This window comes from Triticum urartu, chromosome 2, assembly GCF_003073215.2.
Source record: "Triticum urartu cultivar G1812 chromosome 2, Tu2.1, whole genome shotgun sequence".
NCBI lineage: Eukaryota > Viridiplantae > Streptophyta > Magnoliopsida > Poales > Poaceae > Triticum > Triticum urartu.
The window spans coordinates 751,051,905-751,067,741 of record NC_053023.1 but is presented as its reverse complement, the minus strand read 5'-3'; the positions used below and the strand labels follow the sequence as shown (position 1 = coordinate 751,067,741).

The 15,837-nt window shown below is 43.6% G+C and overlaps 1 protein-coding gene across 4 annotated transcripts; it reads left to right on the top strand.

The window, feature by feature from the left end:
• Positions 1-3,879: 3,879 nt before the first annotated feature.
• Positions 3,880-15,296, top strand: LOC125540503. 4 transcript variants are annotated; one of them, XM_048704114.1, is made up of 5 exons: positions 3,923-4,026; positions 4,182-4,265; positions 6,766-6,874; positions 11,870-14,832; positions 14,914-15,296. In XM_048704114.1, exons 3-4 carry the CDS (start codon positions 6,821-6,823, stop codon positions 14,810-14,812), a joined length of 2,997 nt encoding a protein of 998 aa, XP_048560071.1. In that variant the 5' UTR covers positions 3,923-4,026; positions 4,182-4,265; positions 6,766-6,820; the 3' UTR covers positions 14,813-14,832; positions 14,914-15,296. The 4 variants fall into 4 exon arrangements, with proteins under 4 accessions (XP_048560072.1, XP_048560073.1, XP_048560071.1 ...); XM_048704113.1 differs by having other exon boundaries at positions 3,963-4,026; positions 4,173-4,265; XM_048704115.1 differs by lacking the exon at positions 6,766-6,874 and having other exon boundaries at positions 3,880-4,026; positions 4,173-4,265.
• Positions 15,297-15,837: the final 541 nt, after the last annotated feature.

Sequence of the window (15,837 nt, the reverse complement as noted above, 5' to 3'; positions counted from 1 at the left end):
AGCTTCCATATGTATGGCACTTTCAAGTTTCAGTTCTAAACTACAGCACACATCTCTGCACATCACACATCTCTGCACCACATGCTGCACCACACATCTCCAGCAGCAAAACACATCACACATCTCCACCAGCAAAACAAGTTAGCGTTCAAGATTTAATACCTGCTGCACAGGACAACCCAGGAATCGCCTCCCAGTCAAAGCACCTTCAAAAGCCACCATCTTCTTCGGCCTCTGATGATGCATCATGCACGTCGGCTCAGATTCAGTGTAAGAACCACAGAAAAATGGTTCCACCACAGTGTCAGGGGTTTCCTGCAAAAGAAACTTCGAATCAAACCAAAAGCAACTTGGAATCTCCAACTTGGATGAACTAACCCTAACCCTAACTCTGTTCCACCATTATGCACTTACAAAGAGCTAAGGATCCATTGAAACCATGTTGATGTCCTCGTCCGAGCTCTCCTCGTCATTCCAGGATGGCATCCTCAACTTCTACCGGCAGCAATGGCCGTGGCGGCGACAGCGATAGGCTAACCTAACTCACAGCACCAGGGAGAGGGGAGAGGATGAGGATGAGTGAGAGCGAGCGAGGAGGAAGAGAATGAGCGAGTGGCTGAGCTCGCTCGCTCTCACTTATCACCCGACCGACAGCCGCCGTTCCGACAGCGGAAGCGCCGTTAACGGCCGTCAACGCGCGCCGCCCGCCCGTTAGCCCGCGTGGCAACTGTTCGCGGGCCCAACCGGTCAGAAACGGGGTTAGCGCGGGCGAAGCGAGCGTTTTTGCAAGTTGGTAGTTTTTTGTCACGGTTTAGGAAAAATTTGGTAGTTTTTCGCACAAAAACGTAGAGTGGTTGTTTTCCGTCACGTTTCCGGCAAATGTGGTAGTTTTTGGTTAAATACTCTAATTTGGAACGGAGGGAGTAGATGACAAGCAACGCATGCAGAAAATAACATTGAAGTGTGGGCATTCTTTAAGGGCCTCTTTAGTTCAAAAGATTTTGTAGAATTCCAACCCATATGATATTTTCTTCTTCTTTTAGAGTCCTTTTGGTTCGAAGGGATGAACCCTCCAGAATAACGATGGATCAGCCTACATTACAATCTGATGCGATTCCTAGCAAGAAGTTAGACCTCTCGTAGAAGCCGGACCTCCATGATCTTCCTCAGATCCAATTGATGAACCAAAGGCTTTGGCAGAGTCAAGCTTCAAGACCGAGGTGGGAGCAGTTCTGTTGTCAGCATTGCACCAGCTCCATAAACAAAAAGATCGGATATGCTGCGGCCGGTGATGAAGCCGAATTGATCGACGTCGACGAGAATGCTGATTTGTTGCTGCGGCCTGGAGGCGAGCCCACGAGCAGAGGATCTTTACATCACAGTTAATAGGGAGATTGGATGGAATACAACAGGGGATGTGGATTCCATCTCGCTTGGGGAGAAGGACCACAAATGTTTCTTCTCTATTGATCAATGAAAAGCACCGCCCCCTCTGCCTTTTCATCAAACAAAGTTTACCTTAGCTTATCAAACAGAGGTTTATTTTTATATAAAAACATTGCATAAAACAAAATGATCAAATAGACAGTTTTTGGACAGTTTTTGCTCCCACCTTGCAAGTTTTTGCATGACGACATTCCATTTCACGAGTTGATGGACTAACACCATCTGGGCCATGAAAGTTTGTGCACCGACAGTGCTATTAGCTCTATTTTTTTCACTGAAGAAAATGATCAAAGGTAAACGACCTGATGGCGAAGTGTGGTTTTTGTTCCTAAGCTTATTTTTGGTGTTTCCGGTGTGATGGAGACAGCATACCGTATGAGTGTGGTTTGGGTTGGTTTGTGATTGTACGTTGCTGCGGGATTTTAAAAACTAATTTTGAATACATTCTATATGCATGAAATGATCTAAGTCGAAAACTATTATTTTCGGAAGTAATTCTATGTGAACAAAGAATATGCATATACGTTGGACTATTGGAGATGGAATAATTAAATTGGGTTATGCATGTGCTACAAAATAGTTCTAGTGGATGATGACATGGCACATTTGGTGATGTGAAGGGCTGCATGTTAAGAGAATTAGACTTAGTGTGGGGATCAACTATTTATGTATTATAGATTAGGGGTGATGTGCATGTGGGTGATCTGGGTCTAGCACGGTCACACAGCCTCATTGGTGTTATGAGAGTGTTGTTTGTCCAAGACAATGTATGAAACAATGTTAATTTGCGTGCAATTGATTCAACAGCTAGCACGCATATGTGTGCTGCCTGGAAATGTATTATGACTTACTCATAATTTTCTTTCAATTGCTTTATCCTATGGTATCCCTGGAGAAGAAATTGTTAGGTATCACGTCATAATGAACCTAACTTTATATAGAAGGTAGAATGAGAAAAGAAAATGATATGCTTTGTACTACTCAAGGGGTCATAGGGGTAAGGTGTGAGTCCGTGTGTTCATATGGGTTTATGGAACTGAGCATATGTGTACGAATACACATATGTAATATGTGGACAACACTCGCTGCTCACAGTGAGCGTTGCATCGATATTAGTATATGCAGTATATGGCAATAGAAAACTACCTATGTAAACCTAGACACGATCACTCCATGACATGTCTATGGGAGTTGTTGAGTATCACTGTACACTACCATGCTGCTTATGTTATGATTATAACCCTAGCTTGATTATGCCGGCAAAAACCAAGCTCATGTCACCATACATACATACATACATATATTCCGAGGCCCGACTAGAGCACACAAAAAAATGTGTGACTCCTTTAGCTTCCTCTGCCACCTCTATCTGCAGCTCGTTTCTTCTGAGCATTGTTTGTGATCCAAATCCTCTGCATGAAGCAATGAAGAATGGATATATACTACGCGCGGTCGTACTTTCTTTCATCCAAATCCTCAGCATGAAGCTCTGCCTTTGCATGCATTATAGAAGGTGGCCAATACAAACAAGGAAAAAGAAGAACCTGATAGATACAGAGAGCAAAAGAGAAAAATAGGGAAAACAAACAATGACCAGTCCATAGTCCTCCATTCCCCCCTCCAAGAGGCCAGCTGGAAATGCAATCATTCTTCAAAGAACATTTCCAGCACCATTTTTCAAGGCTCCTGAGTCCCCTTACCTCCAGCGTAGCAGGGAAGCGCGTCTGCTCCAACCGATCGAGTACGTACGTACGCACCACATGCCACGCTATTGTGCATGCGCATGGCGCGACTAGGACTTTGGTTACCATATGGTCTTCGTGCGAGCCCCACAAGCGGTGCGAAGGGTACGGAAGAGAAGATGCTCCTGCGAGTAGCACTACTGGGATTGCGTTATACGCCGAGTGCCAAGGACACTCGGCAAAGGGCCAAAACCACCCGGCATATACCTCCCAGGCATACATATATCCCTCTGTTCCACAACGCAGTGCATATTTTATTTTTGAAAGTCAAACATGTCTACTTTTGACAAATATTATAGAGAAAATCCAAAACTAGTACCGTTAGATTCATGAAGAAGTGTACTTTTATATTTTATTTACTTAGTATCCATAGATATTAATAGTTTATTATGTAAACTTGATCAAACATATACATGTTTGACTTTTGAACAAACAAATATGCACTACGTTTTGGAATGAATGGAGTTGTAATTAGTACTCATGCATGATTTGTATCGTGGGAATCAAATGGAATCCGATCCAAAGTCTAGGGCCTGCCCCACCCTTGCTTTATTTCAAAGAGAAAGGAAAAGAAAGAAGAAAAGAGGCATGGCTACAATTCCATCTTTGCTCCAGCCTCAAGCAAGGAATGGACATTTCTCAAAAACAAAAGGCAAGGAATGGACCACCTCATAAAGCAAAGCCAAAAAATATAGGCACTGCACTCACTACATACCATGCCATAGCTAGCTGGTTCACTGCTCCCAATATCCCTGGTGGTTCGTTCATTGCCCCTCTCCTCCTTCGTATCAACATTTTGCTCCTGGCGCAAGCAAGATTTGTGTGCCTGCAAATTAAGGTACTCTGCTATGGTGTATGATTAATTCTTCTGCTTTATACATCTGATGTTAGTTGCTTAGCGTTTGCTCATGCACAGACACAACTACTTACTAGAAACCACATATTAATTATCCTGCTATTTATTTATTGTATTTTTTCATCAAGATGGTGTAGCAGCTAGCAAATTGATTCATCTGGATCGGAGGTGCAGATCCATGGGTTAGATTTTTGGAGCTTCTTGTCTTGATGCCACGACAGGTACCTACACATGCTTGCTCTTGCTACAATCTAGACTAGAACTATTCTTGTTCAAAATACTAATTAACATCCATGTCAAAGATGTAAAAAGTGTTGGAACAGTCCGAGGAAGAAAAAGAATCACACACACACATAGGGGCTTGGCACCGCACACAACTTGTGCCACTTTTCTGTATTTCTTCTCACTTTACGCACACAGCTGATTACAACCTTTAATAGAGATATAACAACCTTTGACACGGCCATACGATTCAGCCGTTGTCACACTTATCCGCCGCATCTGAGACCCTGACGCGTACGTGCATGTTACTACAATGACGGGTTCGATCCAGCTCAAGAGGTGCTACTCACGGCGAGTGGTACGGATGTGTCGCTGGCAGGTGCTACGCACAACGACTCATGCGTAGACGACGTCGGATCATGCCTGCTGCTGGCAGGTGCTATGCGTCATGGCCCCTATATATAGTTAATCTGATCCACATTTGAAGTTTTGAAGATATGCAATAGCGAATAAGACCACTCCAAATTGAGGATGCGATTATCTACCACTTCTCATAGCAACACGCTTCAGGCTGCAAGTGGGACGATCCACGGGCTGCCCACATAACGCCGCATTGTCCACATAATTTAAGTGGGATTATGTGGGTAACCCATTTAGCGTTAGCTTTCTGTTCGCGGGTACCACTTACCCACATAATCAGGCATGCAAATTAGAAAGATAGCAGGACTTGTCCGCCGCGTTTGTTGAGCGATGCTGGTTAGTGTACGCCCGCCATGCAGCCTCGTTGCATGCCATCACTGCCATGTGTAGCCATGGCGCCCGCATGTGAAGCCATGTTCCATTGGACATGGAATTAGTGGCTGGCTCACCCGCACTCCAAGCTCCGTGAGACATATCCTGCCGTCCGCTGCGTCTTGTCGTCTGTTTTCTTAAGCATGTGAGCCGATGGCCATCGTCCTCCATCACGCGTGCCGCCGCTAGGCATAGTCCGAGTGCTGACGCGCTCTACCGTGGTACAGGCGTGCGCCACCCCTGGCCATGTCGCGTGTCTCGCGTGAGCTCTGCGTGCAGATGCCGCGAGCCAAGCAGCACGGGCCCTGACGGCCGTCGCACCTTCGTTGGCCTTGCCGCAACGTGCCGTGCCGCCGCAAGCTGCTGCAGTGCCACCACGCCGGCTGGCCAGGCTTCAAGCCCCACCACGGCATCGCGCTCCGCTGGCACCGCGTGTAGAGCTCGCAGCTCGCCGCCGCCGGCCATGGAGGAAGCGGACGGCTGCCGTTAAGCTTCCGCGCGGCCTGACCCTCTCTGCATCGTTCGAACAAGTATGAGGAGACGTTTTCGTTTAGCAACCACCGAACGAGAAAGATGATGTGGGTTCTATGTGGCGTCCGCGGGACAACCCACTTAATCCATTTCCAAATACGCTAGATACGCGGGTGTCCACGAACGCAAGATATGTGGGATTTTAAGTGGGCACCGTGGGCGGCCCACGTCCACTTGCAGCCTGAAACACGCTAGCTAGTCGCTGCCACCTGTCTTGTCTTAATGGCTGCACCAACCACCATGGTGGCATGGTGCCAAGTGCTAATCAAAACACACAGCCACCATCTCCTTCCCCAGTGAGATGATTTCCCATGCATGCAGTTTAGTGTTGGTAATGCTAATAACAAAACAAAGTAGGTGCACACCTTTTCATATAGTATGTTCCCATGCTTGCTTTGGCAAAATTAAAGCCACTCCTTAGCAACAATGTAACAACACACCAACTCAAATTCGCTCAATACCATGCCCACCTGTGAGGTGGGATCACGCATATAGAGCACCTCTCTTACACTTTCGTCCTCATTTCTTGTAAAAGGGTTAACCCGGAGGTGCTACGTTTGGACCACAAGGGTATATATGCTGGTCAAACTCTTTCTAAGCTATCCATGTACTCAAAGTAGCACTAAACCACCACACAACACATCTCAGCCTCCACTAACGGGCGGGGTGCTACAACAACAACAATTACTACTACTACTACTACTACTACTACTACTACTACTACTACTACTACTACTACTATATGTGATCCCAGCTCTTCTACTATGTACTCCCTCCGGTCCTTTTTACTCTGCATAGTAGGTTTGTCTGAAGTCAATCTCATCTAACTTTGACCAAGTTTATACAAAAAATTATTAACATTAACATAACAACACATTTATTATTAAATCCATCTCGGAATATATTTTCATATTATATTTATTAGATGTTATAGATGTTAATATTTTCTAATATAAATTTGGTCAAACTTAACAAACTTTGACTTCAGACAAAGCTAATGTGCGGAGTAAAAAGGACCGGAGGGAGTATATGTCTAGTGTTTATTGCTCACATTGGCCTGATTTTAATTTAGTTTCTACAGCAACAAACAAGCATATTATGCATCGACTGACAATATTCGTTTTGTTTATGGACAAACATACCAACACCTATGCTCCTCTTTTAACTATCAATCAGGAGCTAGCTGGAGCTTTCCTGTCTTTACCAGGCCTTCACTGAAATTTTAGTCATCATGCCGCGACAGCGACTGCGACTGCGACGGCTACCTGGACCGGGACCCGAAGTGGTATTTTTCTACCGATACATGCATGCAATTCTCAATCTAAAGTGGCAATACTAATTTAATTCTTGTGGTAGTATACATCTAGACATGGCACTTGTTCATAGTATAACAATTAAGCATGTCTGGGATGGTTGTATTAATTTGTTCTTGAATATACTAAATGATATGTTCAAGGTTTACATGTTCATTAGCTCGCTCCAAGGATGAAGCTAGCAACGGTGGCATAGATCAAACACACACATACAATGAGTGAACACACACACACACATCCACGCACACACCAAATACAGTACCTATATCAGGCCTTTTATAGATTCCAATAAGGACTACATACGGAGCAAAATGAGTGAATATATACTCTAAAATATATCTATATACTTAGTACATAGTCCATATTGAAATCTCTAGAAGGGCTTATATTTAGAAACGGATGGAGTATCTCATTGAACAAACCTTAGCTAGCTAGATTCTACCCCAGCAGCTAACAACCAAACAGCAACAGGTATGCTCTAGCTATGATCTATCTCGTCCTAGCTCCCTCGTCTCCTCCACCATCACCTTCCTAGTGATGAAATCATAGCGGTCATGGCGTATGCATCAGTTTTGTTGGATTAACGCACAAGTCTTCATCTTCGAGGCCGGCCCTGGATACACAGCAGCTACCGCATAAGTAGATAGCCTAAAGGAGGAGGAAACATGGTGAAAACGAGCAATGTTTGTAGCCTTATCGGCTAATTCAAGACCTTAAGTATGACGTGACGGTTAGTGTCCGGTCTCTTAAATGGTTTTTGTCCTTGGTACACATATAAGCATTAGCCCCCACTATCGATTTACGGGTACATTCGTTGTATGATAGAAACCAGTAGTTCTGGTTGGTTTGAACTTAATTTGCAGGCTGTCCACCTAATTTTTTCCCTTGAAAAGAACATCTATAAATACACATCAAATGTTACAGAAATCATGTAAGAAAAAGAAATATCATGGCCACATGAGTACTCATAGTGGACAGTTCCGCCGCGGTCCTCATTTCCATTTGGTTGGATTCAAATTGGCAGCCTTTCTTGGCGATCAGCTGAACAGGATGCAGAGTATCATGAAACCTGCCCATTACGTTGCCGGTCAGGCCACATCATAGATGGTAAGCAAAAAGACTTTATACGGAAGTCTACCTCTTGCGCAGATCAAGCAAAAACATCTGCATTACCTATGTTGAGCATGAACCATAGCTAGAGGACAGACTTAGTAACATTGTAATAAAAGCACCAAATAAAGAGTTAGCATTGAGTTACTATCAACAGGGGCAAAACATTAGTACAAAGTAACAGCAGAGAATACATAATAAGACATTCGGGCTTTCTAAATGTGCAACCATAATCAAAGAAAGCACCCTTTCTTTGACACCATTTTTATCATTTTGTTCACATTAAGATCTTCCGTATGTGCGGTATTCTCATTCCAAAGAGACACTAGAGCTATGCCCCTATGAAACATAGCAACATGGTTTAATCTTCATCAATCAACATTATTGCATGATTAAAGAAAAAACCGCCCACGACACATATGGAAGTTGTAATGAACTAATGATAGCATGGGAAAACAAACTGGACCTTGTATCTATGATATGCAAGGTCGCCTTTTAGGAGTCGGTCGAGCTTTAACATCAACCGCCATGACAAGTTTTAGGAGTCGGTCGGGCTTTAACATCAACTGCCATGATATGTTTTATGAGTCGGCCAGGCTTTAACATCAACTGCCATGATAGGTGATTTACCATTACTATCCCAATGACATATGCAGTAGTCATTGAAAATCGTATAGAAGCCACCAAAAAAGCACTATCTAGATGAATTACAAAATATCATACTCTTTTTTAGAACGAAGACGCAAGAAACATCCGGCTTTAAATTAATAAAGCCCAACATACATCATCCAGCAAACACAAATAGTTTGAAACAGACCATACGAAATAGTACAACCAAGGCATTACAGGCACCATGGCTCCTAGGACGACATAAGATAGAAAGCAAAATAGCTAGCTGGTGTTAGCCTCCGGGCTCCGGCCAACGAACAAGGACTCCAAAAGATGATCAAAGGGGCGTCGTGTCGTGTCGAGCGACCATCTGAATGCTTTTGATCTGCCCCATAACATCCTGCATGATCTCAACGTTACGCTCCTTTCCCAAAGGTGGCCACACCTCAAGAAATAGGTGGCATTTGAATATCACATCAACGGGGTGGGAGGGGAATTTCTTCTCAATAGTAATTTTGATGCGGATAGTCCAAAGAGCCCATAGGAGCGCCCCTATGCTACGCCACACGATCCTAGCAAAAGCACCACGCTGTGTTTGCAGCACAGCGAGCAAGTCAGCACCCGAAGCCGGGTTCCAGTTCTGTCCGAACGCCTCCCGCATAGCACTCCAGGCAAAACGTGCTAGGTGCCACCGAAAGAACACATGGTTAGCACCCTCCGTCAATCCGAAAACAGTGCAGGACCCATTATATGGTCCGTTATGCTTTGCTATGTTTTCCGAGGATGGTAGACGGTTACGGAACATTTATCAAAGGAAGATTGTGATCTTGAGTGGGATCCCTGATTTCCATAGCCCCTAGCTATGTCAAACGTATCACCTTCGGTACGTTTGTTGGGGTTTTACGGAGAATTTCTCGGAGGCGGTCAAGATCCAGGAGACCACATCAGTCGCATCATTTAGTGCACGCGCCCCGATCAAATGCACCAAGTCATCCCAACATCGCCCTCAACAGGATTCAGATTTCTCTTGAAGCTGACGGCTGGCGGCGATGTACGCAACGTAGCGTCAACCATCAGCTCCATGTCCGTTGCGAGCTGGAAGAGCGGCCCGTGGTTCATCAAAAGGGGGGTAGGCCCCAACCAAGCGTCCAGCCAGAATCTTGTGGATTTTCCATTATTCACCTGGAAACGGGCCCCAACCGTAAACGCAGGTTTCACCGCTTGGATCCCATTCCAAAAAGGAGATCCTTTAGTTTTAGCATTAAAGATATTTCCGTCACTATACACAATTAAACTATAGCAAGAGCCATGGAACTATCTGCTACTCAACATAATTATCACTGTCGGTGTTGCATATAAAGAACTTTTGAAGACACTACATTGCTAAGTTTCACAAAACATATTCCTAGAGCCAATTACAAACTATCTTAAAATCGACACCAAAGAGACCACCTAAAGCTAATTCAATAGCTACAGTTCATCAGCATTAACACAAAGACACTACTTGATGAGGTAGAATAGTTATTCTTCACTTTGGGTGAGGAGTAGTTATTCTTCACCCCTCTCTGTTTTAACATCAATGCACTATAATTTTACATTCCGTAAATTTTGTCTTATTTCATGTGTGAAAAGAGAACATAAGAAAATATAAAATCATCGTAAAAATATATTTTATGCTACGTAAAACTTCAAATGTAAAAAACATATGTAAAATATACATAAAATACAATTTTTTTGGTCTCTTACGACCTATATTTTTGTTTTCTTATGTCAAATTTTACGTTTTTTAATCAATATGAATGTACCTATTTGTATTTCAAATATAATTTATTTATGAAACGATCGTAAGATTACCTCGGGTGAAGAATAACTTATTCTGCACCCTGGTTGATGAATAGTGTTACTATATATAAGCTTAATAGTATATGAGATGTATAATGTGAAAATTATAACATTGAAAGCTCCTTTCACGTACGAATTTGACGGTATGGTTTATGTAATTTTCATGTCATATATTATTGCTTTGACATACGCATATGGTCAAAGTTAGCCTTAAAGAATGAACTAGACCCTATGTTATATAGATGGATGGAGGGAGTAGCAAAATCTGGCAACCATGATCACATAGGATCCAGCTCACCAAAAGTAAGACAAACTCTCATAACTAAGTACTATAAAACTACCAGATAATGAAAGAGAGATTTTCTTATTTGACACTATCTTAAAATCTGATTCCTTATTTGACACTGAAAAAGTTTTTCTTCCCTATTTGACACCAGGCGTAAATTTTATTCCCTGTATGACACTCTAGTTCATTTTTAACTCCAACGGTGTTAAGTAGAGATGTAAAAGGACGTTACTACCCTTGATGCATTCTGCGACCCAATTTCTTACTATTAAAGACAAAGAAATATATGTTTCACCCAAAAAAAGACAAAGAAGTATATGAGATATGTGGTCAAGGTTAAATGGCCATCTGAGATCCGTATATTTGATGACTGGATTTTCTACACAGCTAAATAAATCATGTTACATAAATGCTATATCAAGATCATGTTACATGCAACGAGTTGAGCCACGGACTAGGTAGCAACACACGCGGGGAGAGAAATGACCTGAGTCACGGAACTATTGAAACTGTATGGCGCCTCTAGCAACTTGCGGTTCCGCGTACGTGTGTTGTGTGTTACCTATAATCCATCAATGATCAAGCTGCCTGCTTTGGTTACATAGTTTTTTTTGGAGAGTATGCCTAGGCGTACCATAGCCAACCAGCACCTCCGGCCAGGTCCGGGACGCCCGCGACGGTTGTCACCCACCAAGGGACAGCCTTGCGTCTGACCAGACCTGCCTCTCCACGGAAGAACCCAGGCGACACTAGCAGAAGAGCAATGCCGCTCGCCACGCCGCGCAGGATTGACCAGCCGCTCGCTGCTCGCCAAGACTCCATCTTGGCCGAGCCATCGAAGCGCCGCCACCAAGTGTCAAATAGAGAAGAAAGAAAATTCTAGTGTCAAATAAGGGAACATATTTTGAAGTAGTGTCAAATAAGGAATTCTCTCCTAATGAAAACACGTATGCCGCCACCAGTGCACAGCTTGGTGTGAGTGCCGTCCGTGCCTGCATTTTAATTAATTAGTCTTGATCCAAATAAAAAAAATAGTTGTACCTTTTACATTTAGTATGTTACTAGTCGAAAACTGCTAAAGTGAGCCACCTCAACTAATTACCATTAACTAATTATGCAGTGGATTGGTCCGGACACCGTCGAACAAGCGGTGCGACTGATAATCCCTTATCTGGAGGATACGAGCAATACTGCACACAAGGCCATATATTTTGATGGATGGCAAGGGCTGGCTGCTTCGGCGGTGCTTAGAGCCATAGCTGAACACCATCCACCATCTCTGGTGGAGAAATTTGACAAGATCATACACGTCGATTGCTCGAAGTGGAAAAGCCGAAGAGCACTCCAGAGATTGATCGCAGAAGAACTCAAGCTTCCTCAGAGGGTAATGGATATTTTTGACAAGCAAGATCAAGAAGATGATTTCAGAGGGGTAGACGAAAGCTCTAGAGCTGAGATACAAGACGCTGGGGCAGAGATCAATCGAGCCTTACGAGAACACATATGTTTAGTGTTCTTCCACAATGGAAGCGGCAACACAATTGACTTGAATGATTTTGGTATTCCCCAACCTCTAATGGATCAGTGGTTTGCATTTGGCAGTAAAGTATTGTGGACATTTCGAGGAAGGCTTCGGCTCAACCCAGGAATTAGTGAGAAGGTGGATAATTCACATCTTTTTCTTTATGAGGACTCGTTGATTAAACCTTGGAATTATTTGCTACAAAATGAGGCTAGAGAAATTTCCGGGTACATGGATAAGCTTGGAGAAGCAGTTGAAGAGTGTTGCTTGTATCTGCTATCATTAAATTATCAAGGAGGCAACATCATGGACTATGACTGGGCCCCCCATGCTTCTAACTATTGGGTCTGCGATGGGATCATACAAGGAGGTCAGGGTGACGAAGCATGGGAGGTTGCAGCTGCTCTGCATCAACACCTAAATATAGATGATTATTCATCTAATGCACTGCCCTATTTTGGTGCACAATTGGAGACGCCTCCAAAACGATGGATATTTGTCAAGGACAGGTCTTTTGTGCATCCAGAGTCAACATCATTTTTTCTCGGAGCAGCCACAAGTGGATCTGATCCTCCATTATTACCCAATGGCATGTTTCATCAGTCAGACAAACTTCGTGTGCTCAAGTTATGCCACTGCAGCTTCAATTTTTCTTCACCTCCTTTCCATTCTTGCCTCAACTTAAGATTCCTCGGATTAGATAGTTGCAAAGATCAACAAGCGGAAGAACCCAAGAAGCAAGATATGACAACAATGGATTTTTTTAAGAGCCTATGGGTGATAGACATATGCAATACAGATTGGGATCTGCCTTCATCACCAGAGAGAATAGAGCAGATGTCTGCAAACATCAGGGAAGTTCATATAAAGAACGGAAGGTTTTGGTACATCATTTTTGCATTGGGGCAACTGCAGAACCTTCGCAAGCTTCGAGTAATTGACCCTACTTGCTCTTGTGAGACGGGCGGAAAGGATGAATTCACAGTTTTGCCCAGCTTGTCAAGATCAACTATCCTCAAGACTCTAGTTCTAGATGGTTGTGTTGGTTTGGAGCACGTTGAAGGACTCCCTCCATCACTTGAATCATTCAGCTTACATGCAAGACCAAGAAAGGATAATTACAAGGAAGCCAAAATAAGCCGCATCTCCATGGCTGGTTGTGCAAGATTGTCTGACTTCACACTGCGTGGATCACTTCCAAACCTTGAGGAGTTGGACCTCTCAAGCACAAGAGTCAAGACACTTGACCTCACAACTCAGGTGGTACAAGCCCCAAATCTCCAGCAAATAATTCTATTGGAATGTTTGCAACTCCGTGCAATTATATGGCCAGAAGAGGGTCTGCCAACACTGACAGTGCTGCACATTGATTCCTCGGCCAGTCCTGCTCAAACAAAACCACCTGAAGTTTATGTTACTATAATGGACATAAGGTTTTTCCAGTCCTTGGTATTACAAAGCAATGTTCGATTTTGTTGGAAGAGCAATAGGTACCATCTAAATCTCTGTGTCCCTTGTACCGTCAATGTTAAGGGACAAAGCTATATGAAGGACAAGATGGACCCTTGTAATAGTGGGAAAATAATGGGTCCTCCTCAACCAAAATCATTAACCCCCAACACTTACAACACCTACATTGATGTCTCTATTGACAACATAATTATTGATCACGACTACAACAATGGAATGCAGTTTCAGCCGTTGGGATCCCATGTTGAGATTGGTGATGGAATTAGTTTCACCAGAACGGACAACAAAAGAGGAGTGAAGGCTATCATCTTTGTGATGAACAAGGCTGAGTCATTGCATGCACACGACAATTCCTGCATCACCACTACAATACCTGAACATATGATGTCCATAGGAAATGAGAAACTTACATGGCGACATCTGAAATCTTGTCATATGGTGAGATGCCCCAAGATGCATACAGCCTTTAGTATTACCAATAATTACTGCAACTTTGAAGAACTAGTGAACTTTTGGGCAGCTGATCTCCCGATGACCCATTGCATTTGGAGCAAAGAAAGGACGTGGTATCTTAGAGACCATATTTCCTTTGCAAAACTGCAGAGCATACACCTTTTCTCATGTCCGAGGCTCACATTTGTTCTCCCATTCTCCATGTTATACACCTTGGGAAGCTTGGAGACCCTCCACATCGTCTTCTGTGGTGATCTAAGGCAGGTGTTCCCTGTGGCGCCAGAGGTTCTGACAAGAATAGCTAACTACCATAAAGGTGTACTAGAATTCCCAAACCTGAAGCATATCTACTTGCATCAGCTCTTCAAGCTGCAACACATATGCAAAGCCAAGATGTTTGCTCCCAAGCTTGAGACCATCAGGGTCAGGGGATGCTGGGGTCTCAAGCGCCTCCCAGCCGTTGACCGAGACAGTCGTCCGATTGTGAACTGTGAGAAGGACTGGTGGGATAAGCTGGAGTGGGATGGGCCAGAGGCCGGCCACGACCCTTCCCTCTTCCAGCCGCGCCACTCGGCGTACTACAAGAAGCCCCTGCCTAGAGTCTCAGTTCTCCGGTGAGCCGACCAGACACTATTCAGGTACACACACATCAGAGACTTTTTGTGATTAAATACTCTGTTACATACTATATACATACTATCATTACCTGTGTTGTGTAGGCTCGGTTATTGCAGAACGACGACGGCATCTTGCTGTTGTCGGCTGCTGTCGTTGCCGCAACGGTTCAGGTGTTTTCTTGCCAAGATTGTGTTTTTTTCCCAAGAATAAATTGGTGCTGGTTTGACGCTGCGTGTGTGCACCTGATTAATTATTTTCCCGTGAAGAATGATACTTTGTATCATCTGTGTGTGGCTTGATTTGGTCTGCTGTAATGAGTGTGCCTGTAATGATAATGAAGGTTTGATGTGCCCGTCCCGTGGGTGTGTTGTGTCTACCACGTAAGGCCACACAACCCCGGCCATTTGGTGTGAGTGTGACCAGAGTGCTGCTTGCTTGCCAAAGACAGTGAAACAACGTAGTTAATTTATGTGTGGTTGATTCAGCATGCAGCATGCGTTTTGTTTGATGTAATCAATCAAGAATTGATTTATCGCGCTACGATTGTCTCTCTGAATCCAGAGATTTACCCCGCTCTGATCGCCATTATATACGAGAAGGGTAGTAAAGGCCGCGATAGATGCAGAGTTCGACTCAAATTCAGTGATTGTTTGGTTCTAATTTATTTCTTTGATATATTTATTTCTCCAGTCCTTTGTTTATGCACAAGAGTATTGGCTAGTAGAGTTGGTTTTCATGGGTGCGTGCTATCCTTGCCAACCTGGTTCAAGTCTTGTGTTTGGCAATTTATTTCTTGATGCGCCATGCGTCGCAATGACTTTCTTTTAGACAAATCGTGATTGATGAAGCATTATCCCCAAGGAGGATTGGAAAATAATCAAGATGGGGAGGAAACGATTGGTCCATGAGTTAATTTGTGGTTTGTGACATTGTTTTTTCTTTAATAGTAGCAATGCATTGAGAATTTGTTTTGAGAGTATGCCAAAGGCGTACCTTACTTTTATAGAAGGGAGAAATGGCAGTTT